Source organism: Bos indicus, chromosome 12, assembly GCF_029378745.1.
Source record: "Bos indicus isolate NIAB-ARS_2022 breed Sahiwal x Tharparkar chromosome 12, NIAB-ARS_B.indTharparkar_mat_pri_1.0, whole genome shotgun sequence".
NCBI classification, from domain to species: domain Eukaryota; kingdom Metazoa; phylum Chordata; class Mammalia; order Artiodactyla; family Bovidae; genus Bos; species Bos indicus.
Genome location: NC_091771.1, coordinates 74155520 through 74175722, shown reverse-complemented (window position 1 = coordinate 74175722; position 20203 = coordinate 74155520). Strand labels below are relative to the sequence as shown.

Below are 20203 nucleotides of genomic sequence, written 5' to 3'. Positions count from 1 at the left end.
CACCAATTCCTGGAGTTTACTCAAACTCTTGTCCATTGGGTCAGTGATGCCATCCAACCATCCCATCCTCTGTCATCCCCTTCTAATTCCACTTTCAATCTTTCCCAGCATCAGGGTCTTTTCAAATGAGTCAGTTCTTCACATCAGATAGCCAAAGTTCAGCTTTAGCATCAGTCCTTCCAATGAATATTCAGGGCTTATTTCCTTTAGGTTGGACTGGTTGGAGCTCCTTGCAGTTCCAAGGAACTCTCAAAAGTCTCCTCCAACACCACAGTTCAAAAGCATCGATTCTTCAGTGCTCAGCTTTCTTTATAGTCCAACTCTCATATCCATACATGACTACCGGGAAAATAGTATCTTTGACTAGATAGACTTTAGTTGCAAAGTAATGTCTCTGATTTTAAATATGCTGTAAAGATTGCCCATAACTTTTATTCCAAGGAGCAAGTGTCTTTTAATTTCATGGCTGCAGTCACCATCTGCAGTGATTTTGGAACCCCCCAAAATTAAGTCTGTCACAGTTTCCATTGTTTCCCCATCTATTTGCCATGAAGTGATGGGACCAGATGCTATGATCTTAGTTTTATGAATGTTGGGTTTTAAGCCAACTTTTTCACTCTTCTCATTCACTTTCATCAAGAAGCTCTTTAGGTCTTCACTTACTGCCATAAGGGTGGTGTAATCTGCATATCTGAGGTTATTGATATTTCTCCCACCAATCTTGACAACAGCTTGTGCTTTATCCATCCCAGCATTTCTTATGATGTATACTGCATATAAGTTAAATAAGCAGAGGCCGCTCGCCTTCTGAGATGATCCACACTCTGTCCCTTGAGTGTGTTTCTGCTATAGCCACTCTTGCCTTTTGAGATGGCCTGCAGTCTGTCTATAGAATCTGTATGTGTGTGTTCAGTCGCTCAGTCATGTCCAACTCTTGGTGACCTCAAGGACTGTGGCCTGCCAGGCTCCTCTGTCCATGGGATTGTCCAGGCAAGAATACTGGATTGGGTTGCAATTTCCTTCTCCAGGGAAACAAAACATAGTAATAGCTAAATCAGTGAATTCTTTGAAAATGAGGACTCAATAAAATTTAGCTGAAATAGAAGAATCTGTCATGAAAACACTGTAAGAAGATAGTTTTCCTAAGATTTTGTGATTCTTGCTACAGTAAGGTGAAGAAGAAATCTGTGGACCAATATTCTAGAACATATTCTTAGGGCTTCCATATAAGTACTGAGAGTGAAGTTTTTGACTAATAACTTTTTTTGGAACACATTCTTATCAAGTATACAATAGAGATACAATAGAATCTTTATCTCTATAAATAAATCCACTTCTTCACTATCACTTTGTCTCTCACTGAATTCTTTCTGAGCTGAGACATAAAGCACCTGAACTTCAGTACGTCCAGACACCAGGTGAGTGATTCTAATTAAAAGACCGTGGGTTCAAGTCCCAGTCGGAGGTTGCACAGTTTCATTAGGATTTTGCCTGGTAAAACAAGGTAATCAAACCATTTACACAGCACAAGGCCTACCACCTAAATAGATTCTCTCCATTTTTCTCCCCCTGCCTCTTTCTAAAATATTGTTTGAGTTACTACAGTATGTTACTGGGATACATTGCATGCTGCTAATGGGTTTCTTTCTGCTGATTAACAGGTTTTGGATTCAGGGACAGTGAAAGAATACAGTCCACCACATGATTTGCTGCAAAACAGTAAGAGCCTATTTTACAAGATGGTGCAACAACTGGGTGAGGCTGAGGCCACTGCCCTCACTGAAAGAGCCAAACAGGTGAGGCTGCTGTAGGGAGTTGTAATTGAAGTTTGTCTCCGGTGTTCACACTCTTCACCTGATCTCCAACAGGCATCTGGTAACAAGCACTCTGTGCCCTTTTCAATCAGAAGCCTCTGGAGACTAAGCGTCATGACTGAGTCTTAATAATACTTTTCAGGCTGAAGGCAGGTCTCCTGAGAATCTGCGGCAGTGCTGGGGGTGGGGTCAGAATGTGTGCAGTCATGTGTGCATGAGAGAGATTTTGTATTGCAGAGTCCAGGTGGTTGAACTCTGGCTTTAGATTCTTACAGAACACTTTGCAGATCCTTTACATTTCATTCTGATAGGTGCTCAGTACATTTTTTTCAAATTTAAATTTATTATTAATTGGATGATAATTGCTTTACGATATTGTGTTTATTTCTGCTGTATATCAACATGAATCAGCCATGGTATGCATAAGTCCCCTCTCTCTTGAGTCTCCCTCCCACCACATTCCATCCTGCTAAGTTGTCACAGAGCAGTGGATTTGAGCTCCCTGCTGCTGCTGCTGCTGCTAAGTCGCTTCAGTCGTGTCTGACTCTGTGCGACCCCATAGATGGCCGCCCGCCAGGCTCAGCCATCCCTGGGATTCTCCAGGCAAGAACACTGGAGTGGGTTGCCATTTCCTTCTCCAGAGCTCCCTGCATGATACTGCAAATTTCCACTGGCTATGTCTGCATCTCCATTGCTGCTCTGCAGATAGGTTTATCAATACCATCTTTCTAGAGTCCATATATATGCACAAATATATATTTGTTTTTCTCTTTCTGACTGACTTCACTCTGTTTAATATGTTCTTGGTTCATCCACCTCATTAGAATTGAGTCAAATGCATTCCTTTTTATGGCTGAGTAATATTGTGTATTACTCACACATCATGAGAGTACATCATGAGAAAAACTGGGCTGGAAGAAGCACAAGCTGGAATCAAGATTGCTGGGAGAAATATCAATAACCTCAGATATACAGATGACACCACCTTTATGGCAGAAAGTGAAGAAGAACTAAAAAGCCTCTTGATGAAAGTGAAAGAGGAGAGTGAAAAAGCTGGCTTAAAGCTCAACATTCAGAAAACTAAGATCATGGCATCTGGTCCCATCACTTCATGGTAAATAGATGGGGAAACAGAGGAAACGGTGTAAGACTTTATTTTTTGGGGCTCCAAAATCACTGAAGATGGTGATTGCAGCCATGAAATTAAAAGACACTTACTTCTTGAAAGGAAAGTTATGACCAACCTAGACAGCATATTAAAAGCAGAGACATTACTTTGTCAAAAAAGTTCCGTCTAGTCAAGGATATGGTTTTTCCAGTAGTCATGTATGGATTTGAGAGTTGGACTGTGAAGAAAGCTAAGTGCTGAAGTATTGATGCTTTTGAACTGTGGTGTTGGAGAAGACTCTTGAGAGTCCCTTGGACTGCAAGGAGATCCAACCAGTCCATCCTAAAGGAGATCAGTCCTGGGTGTTCATTGGAAGGACTAATGTTGAAGTTGAAACTCCAATACTTTGGCCACCTCATGCGAAGAGTTGACTCATTGGAAAAGACCCTGATGCTGGGAGGGATTGAGGGCAGGAGGTGAAGCGGACGACAGAGGATGAGATGGCTGGATGGCATCACCGACTCGATGGACATGAGTTTGGGTAACCTCCTGGAGTTGGTGATGGACAGGGAGGCCTGTCATGCTGTGGTTCATGGGGTCGCAAAGAGTCAGACACAACTGAGCGACTGAACTGAACTGAATATTGTGTGTATGTACCACAACCCCTGTATTCATTCATCTGTTGATGGACATCTAGGTTGCTTTCATGTCCTAGCTATTGTAAATAGTGCTGCAGAGAACACTGTGGTACTTGTGTCTTTTTCAATGATGAAACCGTACCTCAGGGTGTATACCCAGTAGTGGGATTGTTGGGTCATATGGTAGTTTATTCCTAGTTTTTGAGGAATCTCCATACTGTTCTCCATAGTGGCCATATCAGTTTACATTCCCACCAAGAGTGCAAGAGATTTCCCTTTGGTTCACACCCTCTCCAGCATTTGTTTGTAGATTTTTTGATGCTGGCCATTCTGAACAGTGTGGTGTGATACATGACTGTACTTTTGATTTGCATTTCTCTAATAATGAGAGATGTTAAGCATCTCTTCATATGTTTATTAGCAATTTGTATGTCTTCTTTAGAAAAGTCTCTGTTTAGGTTTTCTGCCCAATTTTTGATTGGGTAGTTTATTTTTTTGTTATTGAGCTGAATGAGCTGCTTATATATTTTGGAGGATAATCCTTTGTTAGTTGTTTCTTTTGTTATTATTTTCTCCCATTCTGAGGGTTGTCTTTTCACCTTGCTTATAGTTTCCTTCACAGTGCAAAAGCTTTTAAGTAGGTGCCATTTGTTTTCTTTTGCTTTTATTTCCATTACTCGAAGAGGCTCTTGTCAAAGAGTGTTCTGCCTATGTTTTTCTCTAAGAGTTTTTATAGTTTCTGGTCCTACATTTAGGTCTTTAATCCAATTTGAGTTTCTTTTTAATGTATGGTGTTAGGGAGTGTTCTAATTTCATTCTTTTATGTGTAGATGTCCAGTTTCCCAGCACCACTTATTGAAGAAACTGTCTTTTCTCCATTGTATATTCTTGCCTCCTTTGTTAAAGATAAAGTGCCCACAGGTGCCTGGGTTTATCTCTGAGCTTTCCATCCTCTTCCACTGGTCTGCATTTCTGTTTTTGTGCCAGTACTCTGCTGTCTGATGACTTTAGCTTTATAGACTGAAGTCAGGAAGGTTGATCCCTCCAGTTCCATTCTTCTTTCTCAAGATTGTTTTGGCTCTCAGGACATTTTGGATGTAAGTGCTATCAAGGAACAGCTAGTTGACAAGTCTAGACAGCATATGGAAAAGCAGAGACATCATTTTGCCCACAAAAGTCCATATAGTCAAATTATAGCTTTTCCAATTGTTATGTATGGACGTGAGAGTTAGTCCATAAAGAAGGCTGAGCCCTAAAGAATTAATGCTTTTGAATTGTGGTGCTGGAGAAGACTTTTAGAGAGCTCCTTGGCCTGCAAAGAGATTAAACCAGTCAATCCTAAAGGAGATCAATCCTGAATATTCATTGGAAAGACTGATATTGAAGCTGAAGCTCCAATAATTTGGCCACCTGATGTGAAAATCCAACTCTTTCGAAAAGACTGATGCTGGGAAAGATTGAATGCAAAAGGAGAAGAGAGGCAGATTACATGATGGTTAGATAGCATCACCGACACAATGGATTGAGCAAACTCCAGGAGACAGTGGAGGACAGAGGGGCCTGGCATGCTATAGTCCATGTGGTCACAAAGAGTCAGACATAAACTAGCAACTGAACAACAACAACACACAAATGTAGCTTACCAATAAATATTGTTAAATCAGTTGCAAGATTGTTAGGCCAGGAATCAACAAGCTTTTTAATTCTATGACCTATGCCTCTTTTTATACAAATATTACAGTTGATTTGAAACACTGAAAGAACAGATTTCTAATTCTGTGTCTGCTACAAACTAGCATAACATTAATTATGTGTTAGAGCCACTATATATGTGACTTTTGTGGGCAAAGTGATGTCTCTGCTTTTCCATATGCTGTCTAGGTTTGTCATATCTTTCCTTCCAAGGAGCAAGCATCTTTAATTTCCTGGGTGTACTCACTGTCCACAGTGATTTTGGAGCCTAAGAAAACAAAGTCTGTCACTGCTTCCACTTTTACTCTTCCTATTTGCAATGAAGTGATGGGACAGGATGCCATGATCTTAGTGTTTTAATAATGAGTGGCAAGGTATATGGTTATGTATATAGGGCCACCTTCCTCTTAAGGCACTTCCTCATCTTAAATACAGGTGTTGAAGCCAATATCTTATGTTATTGGGACCCATCTAGAATTCAGTAATCTATTTCTCACTACTCAATGTTTGATTATATGTAATGAAAACACATTTTTAAATTGAGGATTTTGACACATAGTTGGGGATATATCCCTCTGATGTGAAATGCCTAAGGTCAAAATAACAAAAGGGTTTGTGGGATTTCTGGCTGTTTTTTGACTAGGTTTACAGGGACTCACAAATGCTTGTCATATCTTAGGAGGGAAGCTCTAAATGGGAGACACTATAGTGGATGAAAGTGCTCTGTGAATTTCAGGCATAAAAAATATAGGGCTCCAAGTGCAGTTTCCCTACATTTGCATAAAATGTAAGTACTTCTGAAAAGCTCAGAACACAATCTTTGTTGTCCCCAATCTAGGCTTGAAGAAGCCAAATTTGTCAACTCTTCCAACAGCTCTGTGATCATGGACAATTTCCTACCCTCTGAACAGTGGAAAGTACAGATCTTCTTCTAAGGAGAAAGAATAAGAAGAAACATTGACAGAGGGAATATAGGCTATTTTCTATTTATTTTTATGTTTTTAAGCTGTCACCTCAGTTATCACATTTGTACAATGAGACCTCAGTTATCACATTTGTACAGTTGATTACTATCACCTCACCTTTGCTAGAAAGATTCTACGTGACCTGAATGCTACTCTTTGAGCACCTTTCTCACATCATATACAGTGCTTAGTGCTCTCACACACCTCATCTCTGAGAAAATGCTTTGTATACCTTTAGACACCATCCAGACTATAGAATTAAGGTATTGTGAATTCATGACTTATTCTGGTGACAACTTCCATCTTCCAGAAGATACAGGAAGCATAAGGGGGTAACTGGAACTAATTATTTTTGTTTGTTTTGGGGGTTGAATCTGAACTTTACTGGTGGGACACAAATTTAAAATCAGAGCAGCACATTTGAGGAACAAGTCACTGCATACAACATTAAAGAGTAGAAATGCAACTGTAGAGGCATTTCACACACAGAAAGTAATAAAACAAAGACTTAGCAAGCAGATGGTATCATCACAGGAAAGGAGATCTCTAGAGTGCTAATAGAGGTTTTGGTAGAGCAAACAGACCAACTCTCTAACTGGATGTAATACTAAACAACAAAGACTTATGGAGAAAATGATATTAGTATCATGTAGGATTTTTCTTCACAAATTAGAAAACAGAGGTGACCTACACTTTTTCCCAGTAGGTCTTTCTAGATCCAATGAACAATATTCCACCCTTTCTCCCCTCCAACTCTCATATTTCATAGCTTTCCTTCCAAGGAGCAAGCATCTTTTAATTTCTTGACTGTAGTCATTGTCCACAGTGATTTTGGAACCCAAGAAAATCTGTCACTGCTTCCACTGTTACCCTGTCTATTTGCAATGAAGTGATGGGATAGGATGTGATTATCTTACTGTTTTTAATGTTGAGTGGCAAGCCAGCTTTTCACTCTCCTTTTTCACCCTCATCAAGAGGTTCTTTTAGCTTGTCTCCACTTACTGCCATTAGAATAGTATCATCTGCCTATCTGAGGTTGTTGTTATTTCTCCCAGCATTCGTGATTCCAACTTGTGACTCACCCAACCTGGCATTTCACATGATCTACCCTGCATTTAAGTTAAATAAACAGAGTGACAATATACAGCCTTGATGTACTCCTTTCCCAGTTTTGACCCAGTCCATTTTTCCATGTCTGGTTCTAACTGTTTCTTCTGGACCTGCATACAGGTTTCTCAGGAGGCAGGTTAAGTGGACTGGTACTTCCATCTCTTAAAGAATTTTCTACAGTTTGTTGTGATCCACACAGTCAAAGGCTTTAGTGTAGTCAATGAAGCAGAAGTAGATGTTTTACTGGAACTCCCTTGCTTTCTCCATGATCCAACAAATGTTGGCAATTTGATCTCTGGTTCCTCTACCTTTTCTAAACCCATCTTGTATGTCTGTAAGTTCTTCGTTTATGTACTACAGAAGCCTAGCTTAAAGGATTTTGAACATAACCTTGCTAGCATGGGAAATGAGTGCAACTGTGCAGTAATTTGAACATTCTTTGGCATTGATCTTCTTTGGGATTAGAATGAAAATTGACCTTTCCCAGTCTTGTGGCAGCTGCTGGTTTCCAAATTTGCCCTATTGAGGGCATTACTTGAGCACAAGTATCTTTTAAGATTTTAAATAGCTCAGCTGGAATCCCATCACCTTCACTGGTTTTGATCATAGTAATGCTTCCTAAAACCCACCGACTTCACACTCCAGGATATCCAGTTCTAGGTGAGTGACCAAACCATTGTGATTATCTGTAATGTTAAGATCTTTCTTGTATAGTTCTGTGTATTCTTGCCACTTCTTAATCTCTTCTGCTTCTGTTAAGTCCTTGAGTTTTCTGTCCTTTATCATGCCCATCCTTGCATGAAATGTTTGCTTGATAGCTCCAATTTTCTTGAAAGAGATCTCTAGTCTTTCCCATTCTATTCTTTTCCTCCCTTTCTTTGCATTGTTCATTTAAGAAGATGTTCTTTTCTCTCCTTGTTATCCTGTGGAAACTCTGCATTCAGTTGTGTATATCTTTCCCTTTCTCCTTTGCCTTGTGCTTCTCTTCTTTCCTTGGCTATCTGTGAAGCCTCCTCAGACAACCACGTTGCCTTCTTGCATTTCTTTTTCTTTGGGATGGTTTTGGTCACTCCCTCCCATACACTGTTACAGACCTCTGTTCAAAGTTCTTCAGATGCTCTGTCTACCAGATCTTATCCTTTGAATCTATTCATCACCTCCACCGTATAATTATAAGAGATTTGATTTAGGTAATAGCTGAGAAGAAATGCAAAAAAGCAAAATGGCTGTCTGGGGAGGCCTTACAAATAGCTGTGAAAAGAAGAGAAGTGAAAAGCAAAGGAGAAAAGGAAAGATATACGCATCTGAATGCAGAGTTCCAAAGAATAGCAAGAAGAGATAAGAAAGCCTTCTTCAGCAATCAATGCAAAGAAATAGAGGAAAACAACAGAATGGGCAAGACTAGGGTCTCTTCAAGAAAATTAGAGATACCAAGGGAACATTTCATGCAAAGATGGGCTCGATAAAGGACAGAAATGGTATGGACCTAACAGATGCAGAAGATATTAAGAAGAGGTGTCAAGAATACACAGAAGAACTGCATAAAAAGATCTTCATGACCCAGATAATCACGATGGTGTGATCACTGACCTAGAGCCAGACATCCTGGAATGTGAAGGCAAGTGGGCCTTAGAAAGCATCACTACGAATAAAGCTAGTGGAGGTGGTGGAATTCCAGTTGAGCTACCCCAAATCCTGAAAGATGATGCTGTGAAAGTGCTGCACTCAATATGCCAGCAAATTTGGAAAACTCAGCAGTGGCCACAGGACTGGAAAAGGTCAGTTTTCATTCCAACCCCAAAGAAAGGCAATGCCAAAGAATGCTCAAACTACCTCACAATTGCACTCATCTCACATGCTAGTAAAGTAATGCTCAAAATTCTCCAAGCCAGGCTTCAGCAATATGTGAACCGTGAACTTCTTGATGTTCAAGTTGGTTTTAGAAAAGGCAGAGGAACCAGAGATCAAATTGCCAACATCTGCTGGATCATGGAAAAAGCAAGAGAGTTCCAGGAAAACATCTATTTCTGCTTTATTGACTATGCCAAAGCCTTTGACTGTGTGGATCACAATAAACCGTGGAAAATTCTGAAAGAGATGGAAATACCAGAACACCTGATCTGCCTCTTGAGAAATTTATATGCAGGTCAGAAAGCAACAGTTAGAACTGGACATGGAACAACAGACTGGTTCCAAATAGGAAAAGGAGTTCATCAAGGCTGTATATTGTCACCCTCTTTATTTAACTTCTATGCAGAGTACATCATGAGAAACGCTGGACTGGAAGAAACACAAGCTGGAATCAAGATTGGCGGGAGAAATATCAATAACCTCAGATATGCAGATGACACCACCCTTATGGCAGAAAGTGAAGAGGAACTCAAAAGCCTCTTGATGAAAGTGAAAGTGGAGAGTGAAAAAGTTGGCTTAAAGCTCAACATTCAGAAAGCGAAGATCATGGCCTCCGGTCCCACCACTTCATGGGAAATAGATGGGGAAACAGTTGAAACAGTGTCAGACTTTATTTTTCTGGGCTCCAAAATCACTACAGATGGTGACTGCAGCCATGAAATTAAAAGAAGCTTACTCCTTTGAAGGAAAGTTAAGACCAACCTAGATAGCATATTCAAAAGCAGAGACATTACTTTCCCAACAAAGGTTCATCTAGTCAAGGCTAAGGTTTTTCCTGTGGTCATGCATGGATGTGAGATTTGGACTGTGAAGAAGGATGAGCGCCGAAGAATTGATGCTTTTGAACTGTGGTGTTGGAGAAGACTCTTAAGAGTCCCTTGAACTGCAAGGAGACCCAACCAGTCCATTCTGAAGGAGATCAGCCCTGGGGTTTCTTTGGAAGGAATGATGCTAAAGCTGAAACTCCAGTACTTTGGCCACCTCATGCGAAGAGTTGACTCATTGGAAAAGACTCTGATGCTGGGAGGGATTGGGGGCAGGAGGAGAAGGGGATGACAGAGGATGAGATGGCTGGATGGCATCACTGACTCGATGGACATGAGTCTGAGTGAACTCCAGGAGTTGGTGATGGACAGGGAGGCCTGGCGTGCTGTGATTCATGGGGTCACAGAGTCGGACATGACTGAGCGACTGATCTGATCTGATCTGAATAGCTTAGTGATTTTCTCTACTTCCTTCTATTTAAGTTTGAATTTTGCAATAAGCAGCTGATGACCTGAATCACAGTCAGCTCCAGTTCTTGTTTTGCTGACCGTGTAGAGTTTCTCCATCTTTGGCTGCAAAGAATATAATCATCTGATTTCAATTTTGACCAGCTGGTGATGTCCATGTGCACAGTCAGCTGCTGGGCTATTGGAAAAGGGTGTTTGCTATGACCAATATGTTCTCTTGGCAAAACTTTGTTAGCCTTTGTCCTGCTTCATTTTGTACTCCAAGGCCAAACTTGCCTATTACTTGAGGTATCTCTTGAGTTCCTATCTTTGCATTCCAGTCACCTATGATGAAAAGGATATCTTTTTTTTAAAAAATGTTAGTTCTAGGTCTTGTAGGTCTTCATAGAACCAGTCAGCTTCAGCTTCTTTGGCATCAGTTGTTGGGTCATAGACTTGGATTACATGTTGAATGGTTTGCTTTGGAAATGAATCAAGATCATTGTTATTTTTGAGATTGCACCCACGTACTACCTTTTGGACTCTTTTGTTGACCACGAGGGCTACTACATTTCTTTTAAGGGATTCTTGTCCACAGTTGTAGATATAATGGTCATCTGAGTTAGATTCACCTGTTCCTTTCCAGTTTAGTTCACTGACTTCTAAAATGTTGATATTCACTCTTGCCATCTCCTGTTTGACCACTTTGAATTTACCTTGATTTATGGTCCTAACATGCCAGGTTCCTATGCAATATTGTTCTTTATAGCATCAAACTTCACTTTCCCCGGCAGATGCATCCACTACTGAGCATCGTTTCCACTTTGGCCCAGCACTTCATTCATTCTGGAGCTATTAGCAATTGTCTTCCCCTACTCCCCAGTAGCTTATTGGACAGCTTCCAACCTGAGGGGCTCATCTTCTGGTGTCATACTTTTTGCCTTTTCATACTGTTCATGGGGTTCTCCAGGCAAGAATACTGGAGTGGGTTGCCATTTCCTTCTCCAGGAAATATACACAAACTACATTCGTGTGTTGTTGTTGTTCAGTCAGTCATGTCTGACTATTTGTGTAGTTCTTTATAATTTATTTTACATAGTTCTTACATGTATGATTTCACTTTATTCTCATGATAGTCTTTTATTTTTAATTCCACATAATGGATGAGGTGACTGGGTCAAGGGTTCACTGAAGGTCAGAGAGCTGGTCCAGGGAGCACATTATCTGTGTATTTTATAGATCTTATACTACTTTATTATTATTGTTATTCCTTTTGCTTTCCTTTGGATTAAGTGATTTTTTCTAGGTCATGTATTAATATTTGCAGGGCATCACTTCAAGCTACAGGGGATTCTATCTATTTAGTACAGAAGCTTCTTATAACCAAAAGAGAGAGAGAGAGACAGGATAAGCAAGCTAGGGAAAAACTGAGAATGAATATTCCCTAGCCTGCAGAGATGGGTGGTTACAATGATGCTTGCATTTCAGAATTTCTCTTCTCCAAGGTCCTTGACAGTGTATATGCTTCACACAAACATAGTGGTTTTTTATGATACCTCATTGAAATACCTTAGAATTCACCAGTTAGTTGGAGAACTGCTCACTCATGATAGCTGAGATCTGTTTCCCTTAGGTAGCCTCTGTTTGTCTTGCCACAGCTGATTGTATCCTGTTGTCTAAGGCAGCCTGTTGAGATCCTTTTGTCTTTTGAAGTTTCAAATGACTCCTGATTTCTTCAAGGATTACCCTTATTTTTTATCTACCAATATCCTTGCTGTTTTTGGTGATTTCTGAGAGGATAAGGGGAGGGAAAATTCACTATTCAATTAATCAAAAAGCAGAAATCTTAACTCTCTAGTACTCTTTAACTTTGATAATGTACCTGCCAGTATGTACACAAAGTTGCATGCGTATTAAGTTGCTTCAGTTGTGTCCAACTCTTTGTGATGCCATGGACTATAATCTGCCAGGCTCCTCTGTCTATGGGATTTTCCAGGCAAGACTACTGGAGTGGATTGCCATTTCCTTCTACAGGGGAATTTTCCAGACTCAAGGATTGAACCCACATCTCCTGAGGCTCCTGCATTGGCAGGCAGATTCTTTAACATTAGCACTACCTGGGAAGACTGTACACAAAGTTAGACTTGCTTTAAAGATGAGAAATTTAACCTAGAGTAATGGAAGCAAAAGCAAAAGTAAAAAAATGGGACCTAAGCAACTTAAAAGCTTTTGTAGAGTAAAGGAAACCATAAACAGAGTGAAAAGACAACCTATGGAGTGGGAAAAAATAGTTGTAAACTATGAGACTGACAACAGCTTAATTTCCAAAATATATGAAAAGTTCTTACAACTCATAAACAAAAAAAGCATACAACTCAATAGAAAAATGGGCATAAGAACTAAACATATTTCTTCAAAGAAAACGTACAGATGGCCAATAGCCACATGAAAAGATGCTCAACGTCATTAATGATTAAGGAAATCGAATTCAAAACTATAATGAGGTATCACCTCACACTGGTCAGAATGGACATCATTTAGAAGTCTACAAATAATAAATGATGAAGAGGGTATGGAAAAAAAGGTACCTCCTTATATTGTTGATGTGATTACAAATTGGTGCAGTCACAGTATGGAATTGCAGAACAGTATGGAAATTCCAGATTGCAGAACAGTCTGGAAATTCCTCAAAAAACTAAAAATAGAGTTGCCATATTATCCAGCAATCCCACTCCTGGGAATATCCCCAGACAAAACTATAATTCAAAAAGATACATGCATCCTTGTCTTCATAGCAGCAGTACTAAGAACAGATAAGATGTGAAAGCAACCTAAATGCCTGCTGGCAGATGAATGGGTAAAGAAGATACAGTATGTGTATATACATATACATACATCTTCTTTATTTATTCATCTAGGTTTGTGATACATACATGTGTCTACATGCATATACTGTATATACACATACAATGGAATATTATTCAGCCATGAAAGAGAATGAAATAATGCCATTTGCAGTAACATGGATGGATCTAGAGATTATCATACTGTGTGAAGCAGAGAAAGACAAAAATCATATAGCACTTATATGTGTAATTAATTAAAAAAAAACAAATGAACTTATTTATAAAACTCACAGAAATAGAAAACAAACAAGGTTAATAAAAGGGGAAGGAGAGGGAGGGATAAATTAGAAGCTTAAGATTATCAGATACATACATTCACATATAAAATAGACAATGACCTACTGTATAACATCAGGAACTATATTCAATATGTTGTAATAACCTACAATAGAAAAGAATCTGAAAAAGAATGTGTGTGTATAAGTGAATCACTTTGCTGTACGCTAGAAACTAAAACACTGTAAATAAGCTATATACTTCAGTGAAATAATTATTTAGCCAATTAATTAAAAGGAGAGGAGTTTGAGGGTTATTGAGATTGAACTAGGGCCATGTAGCTCAGTAAGAATGAATGGGCAGAGTCTTGAGCCATAATTCTCTATATATTGAACCATTGATTCAGTATATTCAATACATTGATTCCTTTATCCATGCAGGAAAGCTTTTATTGCTCTACTGCTTTTAGTGATATCTAATTCCATGATAGTAGCTTTGTTTACAAGCTGGAGTATAAATACTAAATTTCAACCTATACTGGAGGAACTATAATGAACCAAACCCAAGAGAAGAACTGAAAATGACTCAAGAAACCCAATATTGGATCCTTTGTTCTGCTTGCCTTGAATTTGAACTTTTTTGACATCATCTTTTTTAATCTTCACAACCATGCTGAGCTGGCAATATTATCCTTTAGATGGAGAAACTGAGGTAGGAGAACCTAAATGACTTCTTAAAGTCCCAGGTTAGAAAGTTTTAGTAATCTTTTATCATATTAAGTGAATTAATTGTGTCTTAACTTCTACTCTGGGCTTCTGTAAAGATAAGATCAAATGATTAACAAAAGAGCTTTCCAGATGTTTTGCTTTCATCCCATAAATCATGTGATATTGCTACTTTCTGTAGACTAAGGGGCCACATCTCTGAGCAGCATTGTAATCACACCCAATGCTTAGCTCAGCCTGTTTTCAACCTGCAGTTTGTAGCCATCTCTTAGTTCCTATGAGGTAGGTCACTGTCTTGTTTCACCAATGAGGCAGCTGGTGCAGAGTGAGCTTAAGTGATCTTTCTAGGGTCAGCAGTGGTCCAAGGAGAGAGAGGTGAGACTGGGCTTCTCCACCTCAGGCTCAGTAGAGACCATGAGGTCTCTGCTAACAAGTGTTCAGTCACCTCAACGCCCTTCGTAACCTGCTCTTGGAAAAGATGCCTTCTCTCACTCCTGCTGTCAGCCAGAGTGTGGTCTACACCAGGACAACAGATGGGAGAGAGGAAGGTCAAATCAAGAATTTTATACACAGGAAGCTTGTTTTCATTATTTAGTTTCAAGTATTTTAGACCATGAAGTGAAGATCATTTTGGTTAAAAGTTGCTGCTAATAACATTTTTAAAAATAAAAAATTATGTTGAGAAGGGCTATAGGGAAAGGAGCCAGCTAATTTTTGGAGGACTGTCAACCGGGAGAAAATGAATTCTATTTCCATGTGTGGGTTTTTTTTTTTTTTCATGTGTTTTTTGGCTGTTTTTAGTTTCACAAAGAGAGTACATAAATATATAACCATACAAGAATGGGTAGCTTAGAAAAATGGAGGAGGGAGATGATATGCAATTAGCCCCCAAAAGCCTGACTTTTAAATCCTTGCATTTTGAATCAAAATAGTCTGAGATTTCACCCAGTGGAATCCAAGTACTTTTGGAGAATTTTATTTTTCTCCTTAAGTGGTCTTTTAATATATAGACCACTTAATATATAGTGGTCTATATATACTGGTCTTTTAATATATAATTTCATATGTAGTGCTGTTTTGAGGGTAGCAAGTATGCAAGCAAGAAGAGGAAAAGAAAGTACACCTAATATGAAGGTAGGGGTCTCAGAACTTTGGTATTCATGTATGAAGTCCATTATCTCTCATGATAACTTTGTTAACAACATCCACAAATGAACTTGGAGTCATCTTTTGTAAAATAGATCTGAAATCATATGACAAGAATGAGTCTCACATAGATGGCACATTTTCTGCTTTAAAGACAGAAGTTTTCACATTCTTCTTTGGGGAAAAAATTACTTTTAAAGTCTTTTCTTCACCCAGACACTTTTACAGATAAGAGCTCACAAGTCTTGACATTATTTCATTTTGTTATGTGCATCTGTCAAGAAACTGAGATAGGATACATCTACTCAAAAGTGATGGTTGTGAAACAGTGAAATTTGACAGCATTTCATTTCTTTGTGTTCTGATTATACATTCATCAGAAAGCCCGTCTCTTCCAGTTCAGCTAGAAATTGGTAGAATTCAAAAAATCAAGCTGGCAAAGAACTGTCCTATTTTGGGTATCATCTTACATTTTAGAGAAGTTGCTTGGTTGAGTCATTGTTAAAGCATTAGATTCTTTTTTCATTCCTGGGACCAATTATTCACAGATCACATTTCTATAGGACCTCTAATAGCTTTTGCCACACAAATTAAATGCCAGGATATTTCATATATGTATATGAAATATATTTCATATATATATATGTGTGTCAATATATTTCATATATATATCAATATATTTCATATATCAGAGAAGGCAATGGCGACCCAACTCCAGTACTCTTGCCTGGAAAATCTCATGGACAGAGGAGCCTGGTAGGCTGCAGTCCATGGGGTCGCTGAGTTGGACATGACTGAGCGACTTCGCTTGAAAGAGACACATGTACCCCAATGTTCATTGCAGCACTGTTTATAATAGCCAGGACATGGAAGCAACCTAGATGTCCATCAGCAGATGAATAGATAAGAAAGCCGTGGTACATATACACAATGGAGTATTACTCAGTCACTTTTCACTTTAATGCACTGGAGAAGGAAATGGCAACTCACTCCAGTGTTCTTGCCTGGGGAATCCCAGGGATGGGGGAGCCTGGTGGGCTGCCATCTATGGGGTCGCACAAAGTTGGACACAACTGAAGCAACTTAGCAGCAGCAGCATATTTCATATATGTATATATCCAGCATTTCAATGTTTATCAATCAGAATTTATAAAATACAGGGATTAAAACTGGATATTAACATCCAGATTTATTGAGCTCATTTTATGTGTGAAAATGAGAAACTCTTGTGCAGACGCTGGATTTCCTAGCGTCTTTGTCACTCTGTTTTTAATTTATCTCCAGGTTTTGAGTCAGTAAAGTGATTTTGTTTTTTAATATACTGTAGTAACAAAGCATATCTGTGAATTAGAATGATCAGAACTCTAGTGAATCTACAGGTTATTTGGCATTAAGCCCAGCCCCACTGAGAAGTCTAATGGGACTACTTCCTCCATAGAATAAGCACATCCCTGGTTTTTAAAATTGTGCCTCCAGTAGCTATGTGATTGTTTAATATGAAGATGTGGACATCTTCCACATGTATTCCAAGTGTGTTGCTTAGAAAGGAAGACTTTAAAATGCTTTAAACATTTTTTGTTGTTGTTGTTTTTTTTCCCCTTCAGGCACACACCAAAAAGAAATAACCAGACGTTACTCACAGTGGCCATGTGGTTATGAATGCTTCCAATGGACAGCCCTCAGCCTTAATGATTGTTGAGTCAGCACTGTGATTCTACCATGATGTCAAGTCTATTCCAAAGGTGTTTTTCCAATAGTTTTTGCACTGCAAAAACTATATTATACTTTTTTTAAACTAGTCCCAAATATTTACACATGGATGTTAGTTTATTTGGACTTCTTTTCTCCAATTTTGCCCAATGGTTTCCAGCTCTAACAAAATGATTTATTATTTTTATTTATATATTATACTATTTTTTCTTATCCAAATCAGAGTGAAGTCCACCAGTGAAAGCTGTCTACCAGGTTTAGTGCCTTGAGAGACTCCAGAACCAAAACTCATTTTATGAGGTATAAAGAAAGTTGTCACAGATGTCTTTTACTGTTCCTAAAATTACATATTACTTTCCAATTTTATCAGGGGTTCTATTTACTTGAAGACCATGTGAAGTCACCATTTGTTTTACCACTTTCTTTAACAGTGCTACGATCCATTATTGCATATAAATATCTCTGATTAAAATAGAGATATAAAAAAGAAAAAACAAAAAAAATATACTTTAGTTTATGTGAGATAGGAAAGAGAGGTATCCTCTGCCCAAATTTAAAAGACACTTGATTTAAAAGGTAATATTTGATTATATATTCTAAAACAAAAGGAAGAGAAAATACGCTTTCTCAAAATAGGAGCCCTTCTAGGTGATCACTGTCTTCTAGATGGAGAATTGTATTGTATTCTGTATTTTACACTTTTTAAATTTATAACATAAAATTTCGATGATACCATTTTAACATACAATTCACTGCATTAGCCACATTCACAGTGTCATGAAACCATCACCATCTAGTTTATTTTTAGTGATTATTTTAGACCACTCAGTATTAGACCACTATTATTTCTACAGTCATTTTTGGTAAGTTTCATTCTTTGTGAATTAATCTATTTCATATGAGTTTTCAGCTTGATTGACTTAAAATTATTCATAAAATCTTATATGTTTAATATCTAAGTAGCTATAATTGGGTTCTATTTTGCTTTTTAATTTTCTTTGAGCCTTGTTTTTTTTCTTGAATAATCTTGCTTGATTTTTTCCTATTAATTTTCAAAGAATCAAATTCTGTGCTTGATTGATTCTTTCTGATTTTATGTTATCTAGCTCATCATATTCTTCCATTCCTTCAACTTTTCTTCATTTGAGTTTTTTTCTCCAAATTCTTCAATTGGAAACATATTAATTTTTAAACTTTTTTTTCCCCTATGCAAGTACATAAAACCTACTTTTTTATTCCACCTAAAGGCCCACTTTAGCTGTAGCCTACAAGTTTTGGTAGTGAGCACTGTTCAATAATCACAGTATTATGTATTTTCAAATTATTAATTTGATTTATTATTATATATTTCACTCATGAGTTATTCATCAGTGTAATGTTCTCTAAACTCCAGATACTAATAGCTATTTTTCTTTTATATTAGCTATGTAAATTGCTAACAGTCAACCTTTATTAGCTCATAAAAATAGCAGTTTCTTATGATTTGATGTAATAGTTTTCTTTTGATATTAATACATAACTTAACTTCATTTTGGTCAGAGAACATTAGAGTGAGGATTTTAAATGAAAGGTTTAAAATATTGACACACAAAGTCCTTGTTTCCACCATTTTTGTTTTCTATTCATGGGATTTTAAGATGTTATGTGTATAACATAATTTTCAAATAAAAATCCTTCTCAAATTCTGGAATGTTTTTGATGTATGTTACAGATTGGTTCTTTGGGATATAGACTCAGATGGAGTTTAGTGTTGGGATGTTTATTAGGGGTGTTGTTGGAATTAGCACTCATGGAATTAAGAGTGAAGAAACTGGATAGAGCAGAGGGAAAAAACCAAGCTGGATCATGGGCCAGATGACCTTAGCTGACCCTTCAGGGCTCTGGAGTGAAGATGGCCCTTCAGGGCTGTCCTGACATGTCCACTGGCCAGGCCTTTATGCCTCCACCTGGATGGGTCATTTCACACAGGCTGCCCCCCAGAAGCTGTGGAGGCTGAAGATTGCCCACTGGCAGCACTTCCAGCAACTAGGGGGAGAGTCCTTGAAGGGAGGTCAGAACAGCACATCTCCAGGTCTTCACGGCCTGTGTCACAGGTCCAGAGGTAGGTGATGAGGATGTACTGTGGGTGAAACTCTTGCTGACTGATGTGTAAGTCAGAATGATGAGTTGGTGATTCTCCTCAGTGCCCTGTGGTGTGAAAAAGAGCAGGAGCCCCATGTAGGGGAGATACTTCATTCTCTAGGATCAAACCAGTTGTTATTTCTCTGGAAAGATCAGTCCTCATGCTAGGTAACTCATATTTCTCTAACACCCTTTCATAGGTGGTCTGTTTTCTTAGTAAATCATGAGCTTCTCACGACTTGCAAGTGGATCCTATTCGCTTTTTAGTTACATCCTCCAGCACAGTGTCTGTCACATAGAGATGCTCAGTAAATGTTTTCTGAATGAATGATGACAAAGAAGAAACCTTCTTTCTAAACATTATAATTCTGAAATGTTAAGAGGTAGCATAGGATAACACAAAACCCAGTTTTTGGAGTCAGTCAAACTGATCTGCATGCCAGTTCTTTCTGTGCCACATGCTAAAAATGTGAGTGCCCAAAGAGTGTCCAGAGTGGGATACTTGAGAGTGAAAGGAAAGCAATAACCAGCAAGATGCCAGAACAATACACTGGTATCGTCCTTGACAAAATGGGCTACGGTCCCCTTAATTACTTGCCTTTGTGTCTCAACCTCTGAATCTTAGCTTCTTCATCTGGAAAATGAATATAATTCCTGCCCTTGAACCATTGCTTTGGTTGGGATGATGGATGGACTTTGAGTGTCTTTCCACCCGAAGACCCAGGGTGGAATCATTGACCTTGGTGATTCTTAAACACCAGGAGAGGAAAGTAGGATAGGCATGGATAAAGGTAGGTTGGCCCCCTGTCACAAAGAGCTGACTCTTTAGAAAAGACTCTTATGCTGAGAAAGATTGAAGGCAGGAGGAGGAGAGGATGACAGAGGAGGAGATGGTTGGATGGCATCACCGACTCAGTGGACATGACTTTG

General features: G+C 38.6%; 1 protein-coding gene across 1 annotated transcript in view; it reads left to right on the top strand.

The window, feature by feature from the left end:
* The window catches only part of LOC139186162 (ATP-binding cassette sub-family C member 4-like), a 183774-nt gene extending 164975 nt beyond the window's left edge, over positions 1-18799 (top strand). The window contains exons 30-31 of the mRNA XM_070799967.1: positions 1662-1796; positions 17047-18799. Coding sequence (XP_070656068.1) covers positions 1662-1796; positions 17047-17067 — 156 coding nt within the window. The 3' untranslated portion in view covers positions 17068-18799. The remainder of the gene's footprint in view (positions 1-1661; positions 1797-17046) is intronic.
* Positions 18800-20203: the final 1404 nt, after the last annotated feature.